This window comes from Bubalus kerabau, chromosome X, assembly GCF_029407905.1.
Source record: "Bubalus kerabau isolate K-KA32 ecotype Philippines breed swamp buffalo chromosome X, PCC_UOA_SB_1v2, whole genome shotgun sequence".
NCBI classification, from domain to species: Eukaryota; Metazoa; Chordata; class Mammalia; order Artiodactyla; family Bovidae; genus Bubalus; species Bubalus kerabau.
This window is the reverse complement of record NC_073647.1, coordinates 113041270-113067864: the sequence shown is the minus strand read 5'-3', so window position 1 is coordinate 113067864 and position 26595 is coordinate 113041270. Positions and strand designations below refer to the sequence as shown.

At 41.3% G+C, this 26595-nt stretch overlaps 1 protein-coding gene across 4 annotated transcripts in view; it reads right to left on the bottom strand.

Annotated features, from left to right (window-relative positions):
* Positions 1 to 26595, bottom strand: part of ARHGEF9 (Cdc42 guanine nucleotide exchange factor 9) — a 547099-nt gene that overhangs the window by 313250 nt on the left and 207254 nt on the right. For 3 of the 4 annotated variants that reach the window (XM_055564524.1, XM_055564523.1, XM_055564525.1), the window contains one exon: positions 5644 to 5788. In XM_055564524.1, the coding sequence (XP_055420499.1) occupies positions 5644 to 5788 (145 nt within the window). Of the gene's footprint in view, positions 1 to 5643; positions 5789 to 8727; positions 9723 to 26595 lie in introns of those variants that run through there. The other variant, XM_055564526.1, reaches the window with a different exon arrangement.

The following is a 26595-nucleotide window of genomic DNA, read 5'->3' as shown; positions in this document are numbered from 1 at the left end:
GAAGTGAAAGTTGCTCAGTCATGTCCTACTCTTTGTGACCCCATGGACTATACAGTCCATGGAATTCTCCATGCCAGAATATTGGAGTGGAAGCCTTTCCCTTCTCCTGGGGATCTTCCCAACCAAGGATTGAACCCAGGTCTCCCACATTGCAGGTGGATTCTTTACCTGCTGAGCCACAAGGGAAGCCCAAGAATACTGGAATGGGTAGCCTATCCCTTCTCCAGCAGATCTTCCCGACCCAGGAATTGAACTGGAATCTCCTGCATTGCAGGCAGATTCTTTACCAACTAAGCTATGAGGGAAGCCCTCCCAAAATGTATGTGGAACCACAAAAAATCCTGAAGCCATAAAAATAATAAAATATTGTCATTTGCAGCAATGTGGATGGACCTAGAGAATAATATGCTTAGTCTAATAAGTCAGAGAAAGAATGTACTATATGTTACTGCTGCTGCTGCTAAGTCGCTTCAGTTGTGTCCGACTCTGTGCGACCCCATAGATGGCAGCCCACCAGGCTCCCCCATCCCTGGGATTCTCCAGGTAAGAATACTGGAGTGGGTTGCCATTTCCTTCTCCAATGCATGAAAGTGAAAAGTGAAAGTGAAGTCACTCAGTCGTGTCCAACTAGTGTGACCTCATGGACTGCAGCCCACCAGGCTCCTCCTTCCATGGGATTTTCCAGGCAAGATTACTAGAGTGGGTTGCCATTGCCTTCTCCCTATATGCTACTACTTACAGGTAAAATCTAAAAAAGAAAAAAAGAAGTAAATCAACATGCAAAACAGAAACAGACTCACAGATATAGAAAATAAGGTTGTGATTGCCAAAGAAGAGAGTTAAGGGGAGAGGGATAAATTAGGAATATGAGATTAACAGACATACATGGTCTGACAGACATGATCTGAGGTTCAGTCTGTCCCTAACAAATTTTTCCTGTTTTTTTTTTTTTTTTTTTGCTGTGAGATTAAAGAGCAGTATAAAATCTTGTTCTTACCATAAATGTAGGTTTATGTTCCACATAAAGAAACTTAGTAGGAGAGTAGCAATGCCTGAAGAGCCTGGTGCTGTGCTCTTGATGTGGTGAGCAAGTCTGTGATGGATGGTGAATGTGTTTTCCTGAATTGTTATCACTCCGATGTTGTACTCTTTTTTCCTCCTTTACTTGGTTAAAACTGTAGAATAATTTTTTTTTGCCTACAGTTTCCCTAATAATTTTTGATGATATAACTCTTCATCCCCCTGTCTATCCAAGGACTTCATTCTTTACTAAAGCTTGTTATTTTGGTATATTTTAGTAGGGTTCAAAACAAGTATGTACCAGTATAGTTGTCATTTTAACTTTATATATATACCATCGACTTAGCTTACAATAGTTTTATGATTTTAACCACTTATATAGGCTATTTGGTTATCATTTATAAAAGAACAATGTGAAGCTAAAGTAATTGCTAAGCTCTGAATGGAAATAAAATCTTCAAGAAAAGTAATTGCCTCTGCTTTATTATGTGCTCAAAATAAATACTGGAAATACTCAGGCACTGAACTTTGGGTTAAGGGCACTGTTGTTTTAATCTAGTGTATTTGCTTAGAGGAGACAAAATGCAAAAATGGACTGCTAAATAGATGTTAAAATGTTGTGAAATAGTCTATATTGCTACTGTTTTGGAATTTGCCCAATTATTGGCTTCAAAAATGAAAATTTTAATAACTTAAACTCTTATATATAAAATAGATAAGCAACAAGGATATACTATGTAGTATACGTAGTTATACCTATTATCTAACCCATAACCTGTAATGGAATATAATCTGCAAAAATACTGAATTGCTATGACATGCCCGTGAAACTAACATAATACTCTAAATCGACTACACTTCAATTAAAAAAAAAAGGAAAACCTGTAAGAGAACTCAGGTCTTCTAACACCTGGCTCAGTCATTAAGCATGGCTAAAGGATACCTTCACCACAGATATACTAAAATAATAGATAAAGATACATCAGTTTGTTGTTACCTTGCTGCAGCCAGTGTCTTGCTTAGCATTGCTTACAACTGCCCCAGAGCCATTTAACTGAGTGGCATTAGGTTCTTCTTGCTATACTGTCCAACACTCTAGATCAATATGAACCTAAAGTCATCCCTACTGGAAGGGATAGATCCTCAGTGGGAAATTATTTGATTGTCATTGCCAAAAGAGCTTCTGAGTCAGTCGAGCTTCAAGAGGTTTGAGCATAGCTCAGCAAATATGTGGGGTGATATGCATAAGGGTAATGCTTGCATAGGGTCTGCTCTGGAATTCTGGCCCTTTCAAGTAGGAAGCGTCCCCCCCACCACACACACACACACTTCATTTGGGCTTCCGTGGTGGTCCAGATGGTAAAGAATCTGCCTCCAATACAGGAGACCTGGGTTCAATCCCTGGGTCAGGAAGATCCCTTGGAGAAAGGAATGGCAACCCACTCCAGTGTTCTTGCCTGGAGAATTTCATGGATAGAGGAACCTAGCAGGCTACAGTTGATGGGGTTACAAAGAGTCTAACATGTCTAAGCGACTAACACTTCCACTTTTTCAATACTTCATTTAGAAAGTAAATCTCGACTTCCAATATTGCCATATACATATATACACACAATATTATCATAATATAATTGATTATATATATATATATATATATATTTAAAAAAAGAGAAAACCTGTAAGAGAACTCAGGTCTTCTAACACTTGAGTGTTATATTATATGTGTTATAATATATATATATATATATATATATTCAACTATGTAAGGGCCCTGGATAGGTATAAGACATAACTCTTATTTCTTAACTTGTTTATTGTTATTACTATTACTATCATTCCCATCTAGTTGTATAGCACCTCAGAGCTTATAAAGCACTTTTATGTTTTCTATCTGCTTTGAGCTTGTGAAGTTCAAATTATTACCCTAACATTACAGATAAGAAAACTAAGTCTCAAAGTCGTAAAGTGATTTATTCCACATCACATAGCTAATAAGTGACAGAGCCAAGAGTCAAATCCAGGTATGTCTGATTTCAAAATTTTTGCTCCTTCCAGCACAACAGGCTATTGGAGAGCAAACTCCACTGACTTTCTAGTTTTGTTCAATAAATATGTGTTGAGTGAATGAGAAAATGAATGAACAATCAGAGGAAGTAGCAAATTCAGGTTGGGCCCCATAGTAATGTCTGTTAGTGTGTATGTAGGGTAAGTCCTTGGGTATTTAGAACTGGTAGAGAGCAGTGGGAAGAAGAAAACTGCCATCACTGAGCACCCTGCAAGCCAGAAACTGTGGCAGGGACGTTCATAGATTCTGTTTCACTCATTCTTCACAATGATCCCATGAGTCAGATATTATCCAGCATCTCATTCCTCAGATGGTGAAACTGAAGTGCAAAGAGGTTATGCAACTTGCACAAGGCGGTGGAACAGAAATTTGAACCTGGGTCTGTTCAACTTCAAAGCTGATTCTTTCCACTATAATAGTCTGCCTTAGGAAACTCCTGATTAGAAGCCAAGAGGAAGGAACTGGTAGAGTGTTTATAGAGAACCATGTAAGGACAGAGACTGAGCACTAAAAAAAAACTGAAGTCCTTCAGGCCTTGAGCAATATGGAAGTAAAACAGGTATTAAACATAGTGGGAATGGGATCCTTGGATCTCATTGCTATCACAGTCAGGGTTGTAAGAGGAGCTGAAACAGGCTTCCCAAATGGGATCCTGATATCATCCTCCTTCCTAGGGATATTTTTAACCCAAGTGTCTGGGACCTTGAAAACATGGGAGCCACTTATATTCCTGAGGTGAAAGTGCCAAACTCAGGGGTACATTTTCCCACCCATAGCTTATAAATAAGCCCATAACAGTCCTCAGGGTAGCTATTAATCCTGAATTTGCCAGACTCTCCCTGAGGGATTGCTATTTGCTGTTAGCAGTCAGGAGCATGGTGGGGGTGGGGCACTCTGATGCAATCGGCAGTGGAGTGGAGCAGCTGCTAAAAAGCTTCTGAATTGCTAAGGGGTTGGGCTCATTTTCTAAGAGGGAGAGAGGAAGGAAACAGCTCTGACCATATCCCCTGCTTTATACCCCTGGCCTGATCTCCCAGAGGATTATGAGAGCATGCCTTATTCTCAGGCAGAGGACTTAGAAATTATGGTAGGCATCGGCTGCCACTTTGATGGCTTGATTTGTGTCCCACTTGCCGTCTTCTTTAAGGAGAAGGAGGTGACTTATTATTCCAGTACAGATGAGCTTGAAAGTAATCAAAGCTTGTAATTCCAATGTTTAAGACTTTGTTCTAGAACTGTAGTAAAATCACATTCTGACATGGTTGAAAGTTAGGAGGTTGAAGTCCTGTCTTAACTCTGTTATGAACTGACTTATGACCTTGAACAGGTCCCTTTCCCTATATCAGCCTATTTCCCCATTCATAAATCAAGAGGACTGAGCAACCTATAAGGACCCTCCTAATTTTGACAGTGAAGGATTATCTCCGTTCAGAATTCTTCACTCTTTCCTTTCACCACCTTGCTGGCTTCTGGGGATTTCTGAGGGAGATGATGCTACAAAAGACCCAAGCTTGCAATTTCTTTGGCTCCTAACTTAACAGAATTCTGGCAAGGAATCGCAGGGTTGGAAATAAGCTCCAAGTCAAAGCATCCCACATGTTATCCACACATGAAGTGAAGATAATAAAAAAGAAGTGGCCAGTTCAGAGCAGCTACAGATCCTTTGGGATTGAGGGAATCTTTGGCTCACAGAGAAGTAGGATCAAGGTTCCCAGAGCTTGTAACACTATAGAAAACTTGGGAAAGGAATGTTATGAAATCTTGTGTATCCTTAGTATTCATGCAAATTATGTTGCTGTAAAATGACTGGTGGTGGGGTCTGTTAGGAGACTGTTAGGGTGTGGTCTAAGGCCCATGGGTAAGAGAGCATGGATTCTCCCAGTTGTACCAAAAGATGGAGCTTTACTTGCAAGTGACAACAGTCTAGCAGGCAGGGTCAGTGGCCTGAGTTAGAAAGGGTATACCCTGAAGCTCTAGGAGGTAACTGGTTTTGCTTGGGGAAAATCTCTGTGTTTTGAATGAGGTAAATGAAGTTGCCTTGAGCCTTGAGGGGCTTTCCATGGTCAGTGGTCAGCAAAACACAGGATGACCTGGGACCCACAGAGAGTAAGTCTAAGCAAGATGCAAAAGAGACAGGGCTAGAATGATACCATGGGAGATGGAAACAATGGGACTGGTCCATTTGAGGCCAGGAGAAAGGTGTATATAGGAGTACTATGAAAATGGTGAAGAGGGGGAACTAGAGTTTATGAGACTTGGAAGGTACTGGGTACAGAGGGCCTTGGGGGGAAAAGAAGGCTTTAGCAAGATATTTGAGTGTATTGATATTAAAGGCCCCAAATAAGAAAAGAAGAGCATGGAGAGGGAAAAATCTATACCTTGTCATTGCTAATGTGAATTTTCAAGTGCCAATGAGGAAGAGTACTAGGGAACTGGGGGTGGGGGGGGGGAAGGGTTGTCACGGAAGTAGGATAATGTCAACACAATCTGTCTGTGCATGAGGTCTGCCAAGCATATCCCACCTCAAAAAAAAAAAAAAAAGGGCATAAAAGGCATACCTGTGCAAAGCTTCCTGGATCTCCTCCAACCCACTTGATCCAGCTCCATGGGGATGCTCTGTGAGATGGACAGAGAATGGCATTTTTCCAGAAGGATTTTGAGTGGTGCATTCCTTGGTGATGGTTCAGCTGGGGGAAAGAAAGTCTGCAAAGAAAACTGTTCAGGATCAGTTACTCATGGGGTTGGGATGTGGGCCAACACTTTGCTTAAACAGAAGAACTTCCAATCTGAAATATCATCTGATCCAGCCTCCAAATTCAGTCAGGGTTACTATGTATTATCAATAAATGTGATCAAAGATCAAACTACAAAGAGCTTAAAAGACATCAAGGAGTGTAGAAAAGGAAAATTAACTTATTTAAAGAAAATAGCATCTATATGTTTATTCTTTCTTAAGCATTTTGTGTGTGTTTGGTTAGTATTAAGATGGAGGAAGTGAGGATTCTGCATCCGCTATAAACTTTAACCTTTACTCAATGTGAGGCCTGGAGCAAGTTAATTTATCTAAGTTTCAGTTTCTTCATCTACATAAAAGGGATTGTGATAACACCTAACTTGTAGAATTAAGATTCAAAAATGAGATAATGCATATAAAGCACAAAAATGAGAATGAGAGAGTGAGAGACGATGATTGAAAGAGAGACAAACTTTTTCTTGCCAGAAGCACATTTTAGCTAAGACCAAGTCCTCTTCTTTGATATCAACATAACCATCTGTTTTCAATCCCAATCCTTCTTTCTTTTCCAAAATCCTGACCTCCAAGTGGAAAAAGAGGGAAGTAACTAACGTCTGTGAAATAACTGTATAGCACAGTATTATGTATTAGATACCCTACTGAGTATATTTATGCATATTGTCTCATTCAGTCTTCATAACTACTCCATAAGGTAGCTAGTAGCCCATTTTACAATAAGGAAACCAAGGGTCAGAAAAAATAAAGAGTTGCCCACGGTCTCACAACTACTGAATTGTAGGTCTATCTAACTGCTGCTGCTGCTGCTGCTAAGTCGCTTCAGTTGTGTCCGACTCTGTGAAACCCATAGACGGCAGCCCACCAGGCTTCCCGTCCCTGGGATTTTCCAGGTAAGAACACTGGAGTGGGTTGCCATTTCCTTCTCCAATGCATCAAAGTGAAAAGTGAAAGTGAAGTCGCTCAGTCGTGTCCGACTCTAGCGACCCCATGGGCTGCAGCCTACCAGGCTCCTCCGTCCATGGGATTTTCTAGGTCTATCTAACTACAGACCAGAAAAGATAAATAGTTCCTTGAGCTGACATTCTTAAAGTTCCTCCTCAATATTCCTAAGTCACATGAACATAGTACAGGTTTCTTCCACCTGTACTATTCATCCCTAAGAGGACTGGATGTGGAGAGAAGTTAACAAATTGGATGGAACAAGTGTAAAAACCTAATAAAAACTTCAATTAAATAAAGTCCATATATGCATTAATATATAGTATTTGTCTTTCTCTTTCTGACTTACTTCACTTTGTATAATAGGCTCTAGGTTCATCCACCTCATTAGACATCCTGTATGGGAGGGGAGTTTAGGGGAGAATGGCTACATGTATATGTATGGCTGAGTCTCTTTGCTATTCACCAGAAATTATTGCAACATTGACTATACTCTAATACAAAATGAAAAGTTAAAAGAAAAAATTAAAATAAATAAATTCCAGAGATCAGAAGGGGGACGTCTTAGGACCTGTAATGATAGCAGAGCCCAACAAGAAGAAGAGTCCTCTCCTAGCAAGTGAAGTGAAACTGTTAGTCGCTCAGTCATATCTAACTCTTTGCAACCCTATGGACTATAGCCCACCAGGCTCCTCTATCCAGGAGATTCTCCAGGCAAGAATATTGGAGTGGGTTGCCATTCCCTTCTCTAGGGGATCTTCCCCACCCAGGGATCAAATCCCTGGGATCCCAGCCAGGGATCTCCTGCATTGCAAGCAGATTATTTACCATCAGAGTTACCGGGGAAGCCCTTCTTAGCAAGGACTAAGTCAATGAAAAGCCATGGGCTTTTTGTTTACTATAGCCCTCCCAATTTCCTTTTCATCTCTAAATGTGTTCTTGGGGATTCCCTGGTGGCACAGTGGTAAAGAATCTGCCGGCCAATTCAGGAGACGCAGGTTCAATCGCTGGTCTGGGAAGATCCCACATGCCATGGAGCAACTAAGCCTGTGAACTATTGAGCCTATGCTCTAGAGCCTAGGAACCACAACTACTGAGCCCATGTGCCACAACTACTGAAGCCCAGGCACCCTAGAGCCCATGTTCTGCAGCAGGAGAAGCCACTGCAATGAGAAGCCCAGGTACTGCAACAGTATATTAATGCATATATATGGAATTTAGAAAGATGGTAACAATGACCCTATATGCAAGACAGCAAATGAGACACAGATGTAAAGAACAGACTTTTGGACTCTGTGGGAGAAGGCAAGTGTGGGATGATTTGAGAGAATAGCATTGAGACATGTATATTATCGTATGTGAAATAGATCACCAGTCCAGGTTTGATACATGAGACAGGGTCCCCAGGGCTGGCACACTGGGATGACCCAAGGGATGGGATGGGAAGGGAGGTGGGTGGGGGGCTCAAGATGGGGAACACATGTACACCCATGGCTGATTCATGTCAATGTATGGCAAAAACCACTACAATTTTGTAAAGTAATTAGCCTCCAATTAAATAATTTTTTAAAAAATAAATAAAAACAAACAAAAAAATAAGCTCTAGGTATAAATTATTATCTACACTGTCCCTGGAGACCTCAGTCCTCAGGAAAAGTAGAGAGAGCAAACCAATTTTTAAAAATAGCAATAAGAAAGAATCCAAAAGACCTCTTTGGGGTAGAGAAAGGCCTACCTTTAGTTCTCCTTAGCACTTGCATTGCACCTAGAGAACAAGTCAGTCTCAGCCTCTGTGAGACATTATATGGGAGACACTTTGTCTATGTAAATGACCTCCTTCTAGACCCAGAAACCCAAGCCCTTTGTTCCTATGCTATGACTAGTGGGCAATTTCAGTGAGAGATGTGCTTATGGGCAAATAATCAGGACTCAATGGAGCTCAAATAGTCACCTTTGTATGCTCTTGGGACTCAGGTGCTAATCAAAGTTCAGAAAGATGAATCTCCAGGGTCTCAATTTCAGCCTACATGGAAGGTCCCATACCCTACTTTTTTACTCCTACAGTCAAGGTACCAGGACATAACTCCTAGATTCACCACTCTTGAGTCAAGCTGTGGAAGGAAAAAGAGGATGCTCAGTACACCTGCGAACCCCTGGGAGACCTCTGATATCTATTCAAGACTACAGATTAGTGCTATTCAGATGAATATTCAGGAAACTGAATTTCTCAGGTTAAGCCTACTGCTCTGCTTATACTTTATTACAATTACCCTCTTGATTTGCTTTTCCCAGGGAAACTCTTTCCATATTTGCTATACTCAGATCCCATAAGCCTCACGCCCTACACACCATGATATGGCACCTCTTTCTTGTCTAAGCCTTATGCCCTACACACCATGATGTGGCACCTCTTTCTTGTCTGTCTGTCTGGCTTAGGCTATTCATAGATACATCCTTTAAGACTGGCCATCACCAAGGTCACCAAGTGCCTGAACAAGTCTAACTGTTGGGTGTGCCCTGATTTGGCCATAAAAAACAAAATTGTGCCAATGGTAACTTGCTTGAGTGCTCTCTATTGGCCATTACTGTACCCTTTGCCAACCTAACACAAGTCAATGGAAATTGGTTAAGTTCCACTCTCAATTCTGTAAAACCTAAATGAGTTAACTCAGAAGGAAAAAATATCTTAAAGGTCAGGGAAGTTGAAATAATGTCTGGCATCATGCCCAAATGCTTTGTGAGTTATCCTTGGTGAGATGGAAAACCACGCATAAAGATTCCTAGTGATCTCTTCATTGGGGCACTTAACTCATCCTCCCATTGTAACTGGACTATGGAGCTACTGAACTCCTCTCAACTCTGGGTTGCTAGACTCAAATATGCTAAAGCTAAAAGCTTCCCAGGACACACTTCAGAAGGAATTACCTGATGTGAAATTCTAGCCACCAATCCTTGGGGCTGGAAATGGAACCTTCTTCCCCCAAATTGGAAAACAAGTGGCACAGTGTATGGCTATTAGACCTACAATACCAATAACTTCCCTAACAATAATAATGGAGCCTGGTTTGCAGATGCCCACATACAATTATATACATCTATCTGAGTTGAGATTGGGGGAGGATCTGGGGAATGTATGGGGAACAAATCTCTGAAACCCTGACCAAGATTGTGGAAATGCATGAGAAATAAGGCCATGCTACACTAGCCAGTCCATGCACACCCTCATAATATTATTTCACTCACCTTCTGAAACACCATTTGTCAACTAATGCGAACACATCCCTCATGCCAAACATCACCCTCAATAGTGACACAGTATATAAAATGGGGGTATCACCACCAAGCACAGGCCTCCATCCAATGTACAGGGAACAGATTCACCTAACTAGGGCTAAATCTAACAACCTAGGTCAGCCCCCATTAGGTGGGAATTTCCCTTGTAGGAATGGGATATCATTTCTTATGTCAAAGGTCTCTATACTTTATTCTCCTGACCAAATGGTATAGGATCTGCACAATAGTCCTGATGGTTCCAAGAGTCTGGTTTCTCACCATTGGAAAACTAAGGACAACCTCAGGGGCTATCTTCAACTTGAGTTCATTCCTGGAACAGGCAATAGAAGAAGTCACATATCAACACTAATGCGACCTCCTCTCTTACCAAATACCATCCAGTTGGGGAGGCACATACGTTAGTGATAATCCCACCTTGGAAAGACTGGAGATAGGATAATCTATAGCTACAGGGCTCTTTGGTTTGTGGGGATCACCCTCCTCACAAGGGCAGTGCTTAATATTTCAATAATGATGCAACAGGGATGGGAAGCCACAGCATCAGCTCTAGAGGTTCAACAAGTCTATTGACAGCTTGGAAGGGGTGGTACTCCAAAATAGGCAGGCTATAGATCTTTTGAATACAGAACAAGGAGAAACCTGTGCCATTCTGAATGAGACCTGCTGTTTTGGAGTTAGCGCCTCAATCAAAATTTAAGAAAGCTTTTCAGTTCTCAAAAAGTTCAAAAAAAAAAAAAGAAAAGAAAAAAAGATCATATAAATCATCTAAGATCTTAATGACTGAGCAGGGGCACCTCCAGATTGGCTCCAGTCCCTCTTTGGGATCTTTTCTTGGAGAGGAGGTATTTGGAGTTGGCTACTGCCCCTGCTGATCCCTGTTGTCACCATACTAATTCTGCTTATGGTTGCTCCATTCATTATTAGTTGTTTAACCCATTTTGTTTCTGCCCAGGTAACCGAATTACAAAATGCCATAATGCTTCAGAGGGGATACACAGAACTACAGATAAATACTGATGGTATCTACCACTTGCCCTTAGATAGACACTGTTACCCAGATCCTGAGGACCCCAAGGCCTAAGAATAGCAAAAGGGAGAGGCTCAACATCCCTTGCCACCCCAGCTCAGCAGGAAGTAGTCAGAGAGATCTTGGTGTCCCTAGTCTCAAAGAACTGGGCCTCCCATCTCTTGAGGGGGGCATGTTAGGCAGTTAGATTAGGAAGAAAGGGGTCCAAAATTGCAGGCAGACAAAGTGATGACTAGGATATCACACACACACAGAGGGTGAACAAAATAAAAAACAAAAAAGGAGAACTGTGAAACTGATTGAAGACTTCTGCTGGGAAAATATGCCTGGCACATCTGCTTCCCTGTTTGGTCTCAGACTCATGCCTCATTTTCATAAGGCACAAGCAATTAAGCCCCAGGTACCACTCAGGTTCTGACAGAATGTGGTCCACTGGAGAAGGAAATGGAAAACCACTTTAAGATTCTTGCCTTGAGAACCCCATAAACAGGATGAAAAGGCAAAATGATAGGATATTGAAAGAGGAACACCCTAGGTCAGTAGGTGCCCAATATGCTACTGGAGATCAGTGGAGAAATAACTCCAGAAAGAAGGAAGGGATGGAGCCAAGCAAAAACAATACCCACCTGTGGATGTGACTGGTGAGAGAAGCAAGGTCCAATGCTGTAAAGAGCAATATTGCATAGGAACCTGGAATGTCAGGTCCATGAATCAAGCCAAATTGGAAGTGGTCAAACAATAGGTCGCAAGAGTGAATGTTGACATTCTAGGAATCAGCAAATTCAAATGGACTGGAATGGGTGAATTTAACTCAGATGACCATTATATCTACTAAAGCGGACAGGAATCCCTCAGAAGAAATGGAGTGGCCATTATGGTCAACAAAAGAATCTGAAATGCAGTACTTGGATGCAATCTCAAAAATGACAGAATGATCTCTGTTCGTTTCCAAGGCAAACCATTCAATATCACAGTAATCCAAGTCTATGCCCCAACCAGTAATGCTGAAGAAGCTGAAGTTTAATGGTTCTATGAAGACCTCCAAGACGTTTTAGAACTAACACCCAAAAAAGATGTCCTTTTCATTATAGGGGACTGGAATGCGAAAGTAGGAACTCAAGAAACACCTGGAGTAACAGGCAAATTTGGCCTTGGAATACGGAATGAAGCAGGGCAAAGACTAAGAGAGTTTTGCCAAGAAAATGCACTAGTCATAGCAAACACCCTCTTCCAACAACACAAGAGAAGACTCTACACATGGACATCACCAGATGGTCACACGGAAATCAGATTGATTATATTCTTTGCAGCCAAAGATGGAGAAGCTCTATACAGTCAACAAAAACAAGACCAGGAGCTGACTGTGGCTCATATCATGAACTCCTTATTGCCCAATTCAGACTTAAATTGAAAAAAGTAGGGAAAACCATGAGACCATTCAGGTATGACCTAAATCAAATCCCTTATGATTATACAGTGGAAGTGAGAAATAGATTTAAGGGCCTAGATCTGATAGATAGAGTGCCTGATGAACTATGCACAGAGGTTTGTGACATTGTACAGGAGACAGGGATCAAGACCATCCCCATGGAAAAGAAATGCAAAAAAGCAAAATGGCTGTCTGGGGAGGCCTTACAAATAGCTGTGCAAAGAAGAGAAGTGAAAAGCAGAGGAGAAAAGGAAAGATATAAGCATCTGAATGCAGAGTTCCAAAGAATAGCAAGAAGAGATAAGAAAGCCTTCCTCAGTGATCAATGCAAAGAAATAGAGGAAAACAACAGAATGGGAAAGACTAGAGATCTCTTCAAGAAAATTAGAGATACCAAGGGAACATTTCATGCAAAGATGGGCTTGATAAAGGACGGAAATGGTATGGACCTAACAGAAGCAGAAGATATTAAGAAGAGTCAGAAAGAATACACAGAAGAACTGTACAGAAAAAGATCTTCACGACCCAGATAATCACGATGGTGTGATCACTCACCTAGAGCCAGACATCCTGGAATGTGAAGTCAAGTGGGCCTTAGAAAGCATCACTACGAACAAAGCTAGTGGCGGTGATGGAATTCCAGTTGAGCTATTCGAAATCCTGAAAGATGATGCTGTGAAAGTGCTGCACTCAATATGCCAGCAAATTTGGAAAACTCAGCAGTGGCCACAGGACTGGAAAAGGTCAGTTTTCATTCCAATCCCAAAGAAAGGCAACGCCAAAGAATGCTAAAACTACCACACAATTGCACTCATCTCACATGCTAGTAAAGTAATGCTCAAAATTCTCCAAGCCAGGCTTCAGCAATATGTGAACCGTGAACTTTCTGATGTTCAAGCTGGTTTTGGAAAAGGCAGAGGAACCAGAGATCAAATGGCCAACATCCGCTGGATCATGGAAAAAGCAAGCGAGTTCCAGAAAAACATCTATTTCTGCTTTATTGACTATGCCAAAGCCTTTGACTGTGTGGATCACAATCAACTGTGGAAAATTCTGAAAGAGATGGGAGTATCAGACCACCTGACCTGCCTCTTGAGAAATTTGTATGTAGGCCAGGAAGCAACAGTTAGAACTGGACATGGAAAAACAGACTGGTTCCAAATAGGAAAAGGAGTAAGTCAAGGCTGTATATTGTCACCCTGCTTGTTTAACTTCTATGCAGAGTACATTATGAGAAACGCCGGACTGGAAGAAGCACAAGCTGGAATCAAGATTGCTGGGAGAAATATCAATAACCTCAGATATAGATGACACCACCCTTATGGCAGAAAGTGAAGAGGAACTCAAAAGCCTCTTGATGAAAGTGAAAGAGGAAAGTGAAAAAGTTGGCTTAAAGCTCATCATTCAGAAAACGAAGATCATGGCATCCGGTCCCATCACTTCTTGGGAAATAGATGGGGAAACAGTGGAAACAGTGTCAGACTCCAAAATCACTGCAGATGGTAATTGCAGCCATGAAATTAAAGGACACTTACTCCTTGGGAGGAAAGTTATGACCAACCTAGATAGCATATTCAAAAGCAGAGACATTACTTTGCCAACAAAGGTCTGTCTAGTCAAGGCTATGGTTTTTCCACTGGTCATGTATGGATGTGAGAGTTGGACTATGAAGAAGGCTGAGCGCCGAAGAATTGGTGCTTTTGAACTGTGGTGTTGGAGAAAACTCTTGAGAGTCCCTTGGACTGCAAGGAGATCCAACCAGTCCATTCTGGAGATCAGCCCTGGGATTTCTTTGGAAGAAATGACGCTAAAGCTTAAACTCCAGTACATTGGCCATCTCATGCAAAGAGTTGACTCACTGGAAAAGACTCTGATGCTGGGAGGGATTGGGGGCAGGAGGAGAAGGGGACAACAGAGGATGAGATGGCTGGATGGCATCACTGACTCGATGGACATGTATCTGAGTGAACTCCGGGAGTTGGTGATGGACAGGGAGGCCTGGCATGCTGCGATTCACGGGGTCGCAAAGAGTCGGACATGACTGAGCGACTGAACTGAACTGAACCACCCAGGGGAGGGAACAAAGGATATAAAAATGAAAGCCCCAGGGGAGGGAACGAGGGATATAAAAATGAAAGCCAGGATTGAACAGGACCACTCCTGCAGGGTTTGGTCTGCTCTCATGTCTTGAGAGTGCACTGCTTGTTCAATAAACCTTGCCTCCCAAAGCTATCCTGGTCTGTAATTTCAATTCTTTGCTATGACAAAATAAGAACCAAGGGAGAGAAAATTGACGTAGCACTTTCCTTCCCCACAACCCAGTGTCAGTAGATTGGCTTTGCTGCCCATCAGGTAAGTGGGCCAAGTTTGGTTAGGAAAAAATAGCAAAACTAAAAAAGAAGAGGAAAGACTCATATTCTTTCCTGGCAAGGACTCAGCCAATGAAAAGCCATGGACTCTTTGTTTACCATAGCCTTCCCAAATTTCTTTTCTCCTGTATAAAAGTGTTCTCCTTCCTTTTCTGTGCAAGTACATGTACATGTCCTGCCAAAGTTGCACACCATGAATTATATTTCTTTGTGGCATTCCAAGAAACCCATCTATGCTGGAGAAATATCTGGCAGTCTATTTGTTTTAGGTCAACACAGGTAAGGTTCTATGCCAAATTGGTAACCCAGTTTCCAAGGGCTGAGACAAGTTATCAAAGTCAGTTCATTCTTAGGCACAACAAAAGCCACTGGGTAGTTCTGAAAATAAAGCAGTAGAAGGTACAAGTTAATGTACTAAATCTCTATGAATCCTTAGACATGGTCTCAAGCTTGCTTTTTATAATTCTCCTTAATCCTAACTGCCTCCTAGATCCATAAATTGTTAGAGCTGGAAAGCCTCTTATGGTCATAAAATCAAACTCTCTCATTAAGCAGATGGAAAAGAAAAAAAAAAAAAAAACTGAGCCCCAGAAATGGAAGGGACTAGATCACTTAATTCTTTTGATTTTGGATAAAGGGAGGGGGAGATACCTTCAGAGCATGAAGTCAAATTCTACAGTAAGATTTTGGAGATACTTGCCCCTAAATCCTCTTTATATGATCTGAACATCTTCACTTCTCTGGTCACAATTACTGACAGTCCACTAATTTCAATATCATTTTGCAGCAGGGGTTCACCATTCTCTCTGAGGATGAAAACAGACCTCCATATTAATTAGCCTAATTAGATCACTTTCCAGGCTGTACCTGGGGCCAGAACTCTAGCTGGAGGAGCATACATTTTATAGGGCTGCCATGACAAATCAACACAAACTGAGTGTCTTAAACAATCAGAAATTCTTCTCACAGCTCTGGTGGCTGGAAGTTTGAAATGAAGGCATCAGCAGCGACATGCTCTCTATGAAGACTCCAGGGATTAATATTTCCTTGTCTCCTAGCTCATGCTTCAGTTCAGTCGCTCAGTCATGTCCAACTCTTTGCGACCCCGTGAATCGCAGCACGCCATGCCTCCCTGTCCATCACCAACTCCCGGAGTTCACCCAGACTCACATCCATAGAGTCAGTGATGCCATCCAGCCATCTCACCCTCTGTTGTCCCCTTCTCCTCTTGCCCCCAATCCCTCCCAGCATCAGAGTCTTTTCCAACGAGTCAACTCTTTACATCAGGTGGCCAAAGTACTGGAGTTTCAGCTTTAGCATCATTCCTTCCAAAGAAATTCCAGGGCTGAGCTCCTTCAGAATGGACTGGTTGGATCTCCTTGCAGTCCAAGGGACTCTCAAGAGTCTTCTCCAACACCACAGTTCAAAAGCATCAATTCTTTGGCACTCAGCTTTCTTCACAGTCCAATTCTCACATCCATACATGACCACAGGAAAAACCATAGCCTCGACTAAACGAACGTCTGTTGGCAAAGTAATGTCTCTGCTTTTGAATACGCCATCTAGGTTGGTCATAACTTTGCTTCCAAGGAGTAAGCATCTTTTAGTTTCATGGCTACAATTACCATCTGCAGTGATTTTGGAGCCCAGAAAAATAAAGTCAGTCACTGTTTCCACTGTTTCCCCATCTATTTCCCATGAAGTGATGGGACCGGATGCCATGATCTTCGTTTTCTGAATGTTGAGCTTTAAGCCAACTTTTTCACTCTCCTCTTTCACTTTCATCAAGAGGCTTTTTTGTTCCTCTTCACTTTCTGCTATAAGGGTGGTGTCATCTGCATATCTGAGGTTATTGATATTTCTCCCAGCAATCTTGATTCCAGCTTTTGTTTCTTCCAGTCCAGCATTTCTCATGATGTACTCTGCATGCTGCTGCTGCTGCTAAGTTGCTTCAGTTGTGTCTGACTCTGTGCAACACCATAGATGGCAGTCCACCAGGCTCCTCTGTCCATGGGATTCTCCAGGCAAGAACACTGGAGTGGGTTGCCATTTGCTCCTCCAATGCATGAAAGTGAAAAGTCAAAGTGAAGTCACTCAGTCGTGTCCGACTCTTAGCGACCGCATGGACTGCAGCCTACCAGGCTCCTCTGTCCATGGGATTTTCCAGGCAAGAGGAATGGAGTGGGGTGCCATTGCCTTCTCCAGTACTCTGCATGGAAGTACTCTGCATAGAAGTTAAATAAGCAGGATGACAATATACAGCCTTGACGTACTCCTTTTCCTATTTGGAACCAGTCTGTTGTTTCATGTCCAGTTCTAACTGTTGCTTCCTGACCTGCATACAGATTTCTCAAGAGGCAGGTCAGGTGGTCTGGTATTCCCATCTCTTTCAGAATTTTCCAGTTTATTGTGATCCACACAGTCAAAGGCTTTGGCATAGTCAATGAAGCAGAAATAGATGTTTTTCTGGAACTCTCTTGCTTTTTCCATGATCCAGCGGATGTTGGCAATTTGATCTCTGGTTCCTCTGTCTTTCCTAAAACCAGCTTGAATATCAGGAAGTTCACGGTTCGTGTATTGCTGAAGTCTGGCTTGGAGAATTTTGAGCATTACTTTATTAGCATGTGAGATGAGTGCAATTGTGTGGTAGTTTGAGCATTCTTTGGCGTTGCCTTTCTTTGGGATTGGAATGAAAACTGACCTTTTCCAGTCCTGTGGCCACTGCTGAGTTTTCCAAATTTGCTGGCATATTGAGTGAAGCACTTTCACAGCATCATCTTTCAGGATTTAGAATAGCTCAACTGGAATTCCATCACCGCCACTAGCTTTGTTCGTAGTGATGCTTTCTAAGGCCCACTTGACTTCGCATTCCAGGATGTCTGGCTCTAGGTGAGTGACCACACCATCATGATTATCTGGGTCGTGAAGATCTTTTTTATACAGTTCTATGTATTCTTTTCACCTGTTCTTAATATCTTCTGCTTCTGTTAGGTCCATACCATTTCCGTCCTTTATCAAGCCCACCTTTGCATGAAACATTCCCTTGGTATCTCTAATTTTCTTGAAGAGATCTCTAGTCTTTCCAATTCTGTTGTTTTCCTGTTTCTTTGAATTGATCACTGAGGAAGGCTTTCTTATCTCTTCTTGCTATTCTTTGGAACTCTGCATTCAGATGCTTATATCTTTCCTTTTCTCCTCTGCTTTTCACTTCTCTTCTTTGCACAGCTATTTGTAAGGCCTCCCCAGACAGCCATTTTGCTTTTTTGCATTTCTTTTCCATGGGGATGGTCTTGATCCCTGTCTCCTGTACAATGTCACAAACCTCTGTGCATAGTTCATCAGGCACTCTATCTATCAGATCTAGGCCCTTAAATCTATTTCTCACTTCCACTGTATAATCATAAGGGATTTGATTTAGGTCATACCTGAATGGTCTCGTGGTTTTCCCTACTTTTTTCAATTTAAGTTTGAATTTGGCAATAAGGAGTTCATGATCTGAGCCACAGTCAGCTCCTGGTCTTGTTTTTGTTGACTGTATAGAGCTTCTCCATCTTTGGCTGCAAAGAATATAATCAATCTGATTTCCGTGTGACCATCTGGTGATGTCCATGTGTAGAGTCTTCTCTTGTGTTGTTGGAAGAGGGTGTTTGCTATGACTAGTGCATTTTCTTGGCAAAACTCTCTTAGTCTTTGCCCTGCTTCATTCTGTATTCCAAGGCCAAATTTGCCTGTTACTCCAGGTGTTTCTTGAGTTCCTACTTTCGCATTCCAGTCCCCTATAATGAAAAGGACATATTTTTTGGGTGTTCTAAAATGTCTTGGAGGTCTTCATAGAACCGTTAAACTTCAGCTTCTTCAGCGTTACTGGTTGGGGCATAGACTTGGATTACTGTGATATTGAATTGTTTGCCTTGGAAATGAGTAGAGATCATTCTGTCATTTTTGAGATTGCATCCAAGTACTGCATTTCGAACTGTTTTGTTGACCATGATGGCTACTCCATTTCTTCTGAGGGATTCCTGTCTGCTTTAGTAGATATAATGGTCATCTGAGTTAAATTCACCCATTCCAGTCCATTTTAGTTCGCTGATTCCTAGAATGTTGATGTTCACTCTTGCCATCTCCTGTTTGACCACTTCCAATTTGCCTTGATTGATGGACCTAACATTCCAGGTTCTAATGCAATATTGCTCTTTACAGCATTGGACCTTGCTTCTATTGGACCTAGCTCATGGTAGCTCTCAGCAATCCTTGGAATTCCTTGGCTTGCAGGTACATTACTCCAGCCTCTGTATCTATCATTCTACGGTCTTCTTTGTGTCTTTGTGTTATTTTACAAATTTCTCAATTCTCATAAACACATAAGTCATTTGATTAGGGCCCACTCTAATCCAGTATGATGCCATTTTAACTTGACTACATCTACAAACACCCCATTCTTAAATAAGGTCACATTCACAGGTACTAAGGGTGAGGACTTGAAGTATTTGTGAAACACTATTCTATGCAATTCAGGAGGACACAGCCTTTTGGAAAGTGAGCTTAGAGGGATACCAGAACTAAGCAGCTTTAAGCTTAGAGGACAGGGGTAGGGGCCTCCAAATCAGTCAGAGGCTAAGAAAAACAAGGTGAAAGGCAGCCAATTGTACTTTTACTAAGGCACATTCTGAATTAAGGTTACACTATCCATAGACTATAATGTCTTAAAGGAAAATATACTGCTGCCACTGGTGCTGGTGCTGCTGCTGCTACTAAGTCGCATCAGGCATGTCCGACTCTGTGCAGCCCCATAGACGGCAACCCACCAGGCTCCTCCATCCATGGGATTTCCCAGGCGAGAGTACTGCAGTGGGGCGCCATTGTCTTCTCTGGAAAATAAACTGCTGCTGCTGCTGCTGCTAAGTCGCTTCAGTCGTGTCCGACTCTGTGTGACCCCATAGATGGCAACCCACCAGGTTCCCCTGTCCCTGGGATTCTTCAGGCAAGAACACTGGAGTGGGTTGCCAAATTGGGGCTGCAACAGCATCAACTTTGCAATTTGGTGCATTCAGAAACACCTTAATGTGGTACTCATTTCGGACTTTCTTCTTCCTTTTCAAGTGTCCTGGAAGGACTAGATAGCAGAACCCACAAGTGGGGGTGGGGGGGGCGGGGGGCAGTCTTACTCACTCAGGAAGTGCCCTGCCCACTATATATATATATATATATATATATATATATATATATATATATCAGTCAGTTCAGTCGCTCAGTCGTGTCCAACTCTTTGTGACCCCATGGACTGCAGCACACCAGACATCCCTGTCCATTACCAACTGCCAGAGTTGACTCAAAGTTATGTCCATTGAGTGGTGATGCCATCCAACCATCTCATCCTCTGTTGTCCTCTTCTCCTCCTGCCTTCAATCTTTCCCAACATCAGGGTCTTTTCCAATGAGGCAGTTCTTCTCATCAGGTGGCCAAAGTATTGGAGTTTCAGCTTCAGTATCAGTCCTTTCAATGGATATTCATGACTAATTTCCTTTAGGATGGACTGGTTGGATCTCCTTGCAGTCCAAGAGACTCTCAAGATTCTTCTCCAACACCACAGTTCAAAAGCATCAATTCTTGACTTCTCAGCTTTCCTTATAGTCCAACTCTCACATCCATACATGACTACTGGAAAAACCATAGCTTTGACTAGATGGACCTTTGTCAGCAAAGTATGTCTCTTCTTTTCAATATACAGTCTAGGTTGGTCATAGCTCTTCTTCCAAGGAGCAAGCATCTTTTAATTTCATGGCTACAGTCACCATCTGCAGTGATTTTGGAGCCCAAGAAAATAAAGTCTGTCACTGTTTCCATTGTTTCTCCACTTATTTGCCATGAAGTGATGGGACCGGATGCCATGTTTTTTGAATGTTGAGTTTTAAGCTAGCCTTTTCTCTCTCCTCTTTCACTTTCATCAAGAGGCTCTTCAGTTCCTCTTCATGTTCTGCCATAAGGGTGGCATCATCTGTGTATTTGAGGTTATTGATATTTCTCCTGGAAATCTTGATTCCAGCTTGTGCTTCATCCAGCCCAGCATTTTTCGTGATGTACTCCACATAAAAGTTAAATAAACAGGGTGACAATATACAGCTTTGACGTACTCCTTCTCCAATTTGGAACCAGTCTGTTGTTCCATGTCTGGTTTTAACAGTTGATTCTTGACCTGCAAACAGATTTACCAGGAGGCAGGTAAGGTGCAGGGGTTAATAATCAGCCACCTGTTGCTCTGGCTAAGCCATGGGAAAAGAATAAAAGCAAAATATAGCAATACAGTATAATCTAAAGTACTGAGAGAAGGGAACCATAAGCAATGTTTCTCAATGGTTTGTAAAAGTTCCAATAGCTGGCCCTCACTTATTTTTTTTTACCCCCTCACCCTCATTTCTAAAAGCTGCTTTAAGAAGCACATATATGGCCGGTATCATTCTGAGCTTTCTGAATTTTCCATGCTTAACCCCAGTTTCAATGCCTGAGAGAGTATTACTTAATGCAAAGGGGTATTTTCAAGACTTCATCCCACTGTTCTTTAGGACCCTGCACGGATATTTCAACTTTAGCTTTGCTCTCAGCTATCCTTCACTTTGGAGCCCTATGTTGGGCACCACTTGCTGTGGTCAGTGCAGCAAGTAGGGATCAAAAGTGGTCAATGCACAGTTTGAGAAAAAGAAGCTAGAGACAGAATTAAAGCTTTAAAGATGGGACCGAGGGACTCAAGACCTCTTGGATCAAGAGCCCCGTTCCTTGGAGTCACATCACTTTTATTTAGTGTCTTGGTAAGCAGAAAGTATCTGTTATGCTATGATGAAGTCAGCCTCCTGTATCCCCGGTCTCGTCTCTTATTTTATTGATTACTTTGAACTATCTTTGTTATTTTCTTGTAGAAGTGGTATCACCCAGTTTGAGGTCATAGACCCACATATGCCTTGGGAAAACATCTTTGTGTGTGCACAAGCAACATTCTGAAGTTGCACTGACCCAGTATTCCAAGGTCCACACTATATTTTTCCTTAGCTTTGCAGGGCTTGACAACCCCAACTAATAAACCTGATGTACTTTTGTTTAGATTATACTGTATTGCTATATTTTGCTTTTATTCTTTCCCCATGGTGTTTTTCTCATGGCTTAGCCAGAGAACAGGCAGCTGAATATTAACCCCTGCATTTCCAGTTCTAACTGTTGCTTTTTGACCTGCATACAGATTTCTCAGGAGACAAGTGAAGGAAGTCTGGTATTCTAATCTCTTGAAGAATTTTTCACAGTTTGTTGTGCTCTACACAGTCAAAGGCTTTGGCATAATCAATGAAGCAGAAGTAGATGTTTTTCTGGAATTCTCTTGCTTTTTCTATGCTCCAACAGATGTCAGCAATTTGATCTCTGGTTCTTCTACCTTTTCTAAACACAGCTCAAACATCTGGAAATTCATGGTTCATGTACTGTTCAAGTCTGGCTTGGAGAATTTTGAGCATTACTTTGCTAGTATGTGAGACATATGTGTGTGTGTGTGTGTGTGTGTGTGTATATATACACACACACACATATATATGGCTAACTTAAGAACTTCCTTAGTTTAAAACAAACAACAACAAAAAATAAACCAGCTTTACCATAATTGGTCTTACAGATGCAAATAAAACATTAAGATAGTTAATATTAATTAGGTTGATTAACAAGGAAATAAGATAAAACTGAGGTGAAACTCTAGAGACTTCTTCCCAACAAGGTGGAAATATTAAAAAGACTCACCTCCCCACCTTCTAGAGTAATGCAAATAAAAGCAAAAATAAACAAATGGGGCCTAACCAAACACTTTTGCATAATGAAGGAAACTATAAGCAAGGTGAAAAGACAGCCTTCAGAATGGGAGAAAATAATAGCAAACAAAGCAACTGACAAAGAATTAATCTCAAAAATATACAAGCAACTCCTGCAGCTCAATTCCAGAAAAAATAAACGACCCAATCAAAAAATGGGCCAAAGAACTAAGTAGACACACAGATGGCTAACAAACACATGAAAAGATGCTCAACGTCACTCATTATCAGAGAAATGCAAATCAAAACCACAATGAGGTACCATTTCATGCCAGTCAGAATGGCTGCAATCCAAAAGTCTACAAGCAATAAATGCTGGAGAGGGTGTGGAGAAAAGGGAACCCTCTTACACTGTTAGTGGGAACACTATGGAGAACAGTGTGGAGATTCTTTAAAAAACTGGGAATAGAACTGCCATATGACAGAGCAATCCCACTGCTGGGCATACACACCGAGGAAACCAGAATTGAAAGAGACACGTGTACCCCAATGTTCATCGCAGCACTGTTTATAATAGCCAGGACATGGAAGCAACCTAGATGTCCATCAGCAGACGAATGGATAAGAAAGCTGTGGTACATATACACAATGGAATATTACTCAGCCATTAAAAAGAATACATTTGAATCAGTTCTAATGAGGTGGATGAAACTGGAGCCTATTATACAGAATGAAGTAAGCCAGAAAGAAAAACACCAATAGAGTATACTAATGCATATTTATAGAATTTAGAAAGATGGCAACAATAACCCTATATGCAAGACAGCAAAAGAGACACAGATGTATAGAACAGTCTGTTGGATTCTGTGGGAGAGGGCGAGGGTGGGATGATTTGGGAGAATGTCATTGAAATATGTATATTATCATATGTGAAATGAATCGCCAGTCCAGGTTCAATGCATGATACAGGGTGCTCGGGGCTGGTGCAATGGGATGACCCAGAGGGATGTGTTGGGGAGGGAGGTGGGAGAGGGCTTCAGGATGGGGAACAGATGTACACCCATGGCAGATTCAGGTCAATGTATGGCAAAACCACTACAATATTGTAAAGCATTTAGCCTCCAATTAAAATAAATTAAAAAAAACACAAAAAGCAAATATTAAAAGCAGCATAGATCATTATGAAACAATACTTATTTTTTCAGCAGAAGTGACAATATAATATTTTAATGCAGATACAGATCATTTAGAAGGCAAGGAAACTCACAATCTGTTATCAAAAGTAATTCAACAGTCCAAGAAAATTTTGTTCTCTTAACAAAGAGAGAAAACCAAACTCTAGGCCTACACCTGCCTACCTTCTGTAACAAAATCCACTTTCTTAATTAAACATAATCTAATCCCAGCCTGACTTTATACAAAACTCTTTTCTCAGGGCTTCCTTTTTACAAACCTCTCATAATTTTTTGTATCTATACTTATTTGTCCCATATTTTCATTCCACACAGAAATAACCAGTGTTAGGGAAAAAATCACTTTCTTCTTCTAAACAAAATGCATTTCCATTCCTCATACCATCTTTTGCTGAAAATACACATCCTACTCTCCTTGAATACTGAAATAGTTTTCTTACTATCCCTGTAGCTTTAATTGCACATATTACAATTCTAAACTTGAGGGAGAGGGTGGGATGATTTGGGAGAATGGCATTGAAATACGTATAATATATATGGAATGAGTCGCCAGTCCAGGTTCGATGCACGATACTGGATGCTTGGGGCTGGTGCACTGGGACGACCCAGAGGGATGGTATGGGGAGGGAGGAGGGAGGAGGGTTCAGGATGGGGAACACATGTATACCTGTGGCAGATTCATTTCGATATTTGGCAAAACCAATACAATATTGTAAAGTTTAAAAATATAATAAAATTTTTAAAAAAGTATAAAAAAATAAATAAATAAAAGTCTTAATCTTTAATGAAAACTGACTAGCAAGTGTTTGTATGTTCTGTCATACCAGTTGACAAGCCACAAATTTGATAATAGGCATTTTGCTTCCAGCTTCAATATTTTGTTTCTCATAAACCATGGCTCAAGTTCCTTATCTATCATATGAAAATAATAATAATGATAATTAGTTTTGCAATCAATTTATATGTGGAAAAGCACTCTACAAAGTATAAAGTCCCTTTCAAATCTAAAGAATGCTTATCTTTCTTCCCCTTTTTCCTTCAATTTGTACTCTACTAATCCTCACTAAAGTGTTAGCTAATGCCAAACTTGAGGTGCAGTCTCTTCTTGTTATATTTTGAAGAATGGAATATTTCCTGCCGTATCAGTAAACAAGGATGCCACAGTCATCAGCCATTGCAGCCCTCCAATGTGAGCTGGTGAGTACTAAGGTAACTCAGGAAGAAGAAGAATATCTGTCATCTAGTAGCCATTAGACTACAATCACTCCCCTTGGTGAGTCATGAGAAACTCAGAATGTGGAAACAGGATACTGGCCCAGATAGCTCAGGTGCATATCAAAGGAATGATTTCAGTGAACCCAGACTCTTGCATCTTCCCATACACAGAAAAGTGCTAAATTGCTAAATTCCTTAACTTGGGTTATCTGGTTTTCCTTAACTAACAGTAACCTTTTGATGTTCAGACTACTTGCCTCTTTTTGAAAAACTTCTATATAGCCTGGCTCCTCTCCTCGCCTCCTCAGATTAGTTCTCCCAGAGATACTCGAAAAGCTGTCTCCCAGGCTTGAAGTCCTAAAAATTCCCACATATAACATAACATTTATAACATAACATAACATTTCTCAAATAAAACATAATTCTCAACTTCTTAGGTTGTGAATACTTTTTAAAGTAACAATCTTGTTTTTAATAACTTATGCAAATAGCTAACATTTATTGCACCATAACTCTTAGCCAGACACTACTATAAACAAGCACTCATTTCATCTTCCCAAAACCCCTATGAAGTAAGTATTATTATCATCTTTATTTTAATGACATTCCATGACTCAGAGGGTAGTTGTGTGATGAAATGAGTCCATATGTGTAAGTGCCTGAGTGCATAATAAGCACTTTGTAAATGTTAGCTATAATTAATATCAATTCTCTGGTTTTCCTAATACAAAGAGTGAGGCACAGAGAAGTTTCAATTCCCTTGATAAACTCCAAATTAAGGACTCTGAAGAAAGCCCATTCCTACATTCTGATATTATTCCCTTGAAGGTAAACCCCATCACTGTGGGGCAAGCCGAGCAGTTTCCTTAGGAAACACAAAAAGACCTAAGCCATTCTGCAAGCAGGGTTTTTCACCTTTATTAGCATGTAATGATCCACTGTAATCACATGGTCTTTGGTACTTAACAATGCACTGCTTTCATATTCATTATGTCAATTTAGCCTCACAGTGGACCTGCAAGGTGTCTTTGGGAAGGATGAAGATTTGATAGATGCTAAAACCCAAAGGGAGAGGGGGGGTCTGTCAGGAGTAATTTATGGCTGATCCTAGACTAGAACTCTCATATCCCACTTGCCTCACCGTTTCTGTGTATCAGGGGAAATCCTGTCCCTGTTGCACTCAGTGTCCCCATCATCTGTAAAATAGAGTGACTGGATCAGACGGTCAACAGGACCCCTGTCCTACACCAATGTTCCCTGGCATGCAGCTTTTCCAATACACTTTGCTTATTCCCTGGACCTCAATGTCTGTCTAGGCTGCTGTTTACTACTCCAAGGAAAGATAGGCAGCATATCTGAGCAACCAGCAGAGGGCACAGGAAGCCTGCCAAAGAGATCTAATCCAAAACAACCCACTGCACAGGAAGAGGTCTCCCACTGGACTCAGAGAAATAGCTGAGAGGAAAAAACTAGAGAATGGCAAAGAGGAAAGATACTCAGGAATTATCTGT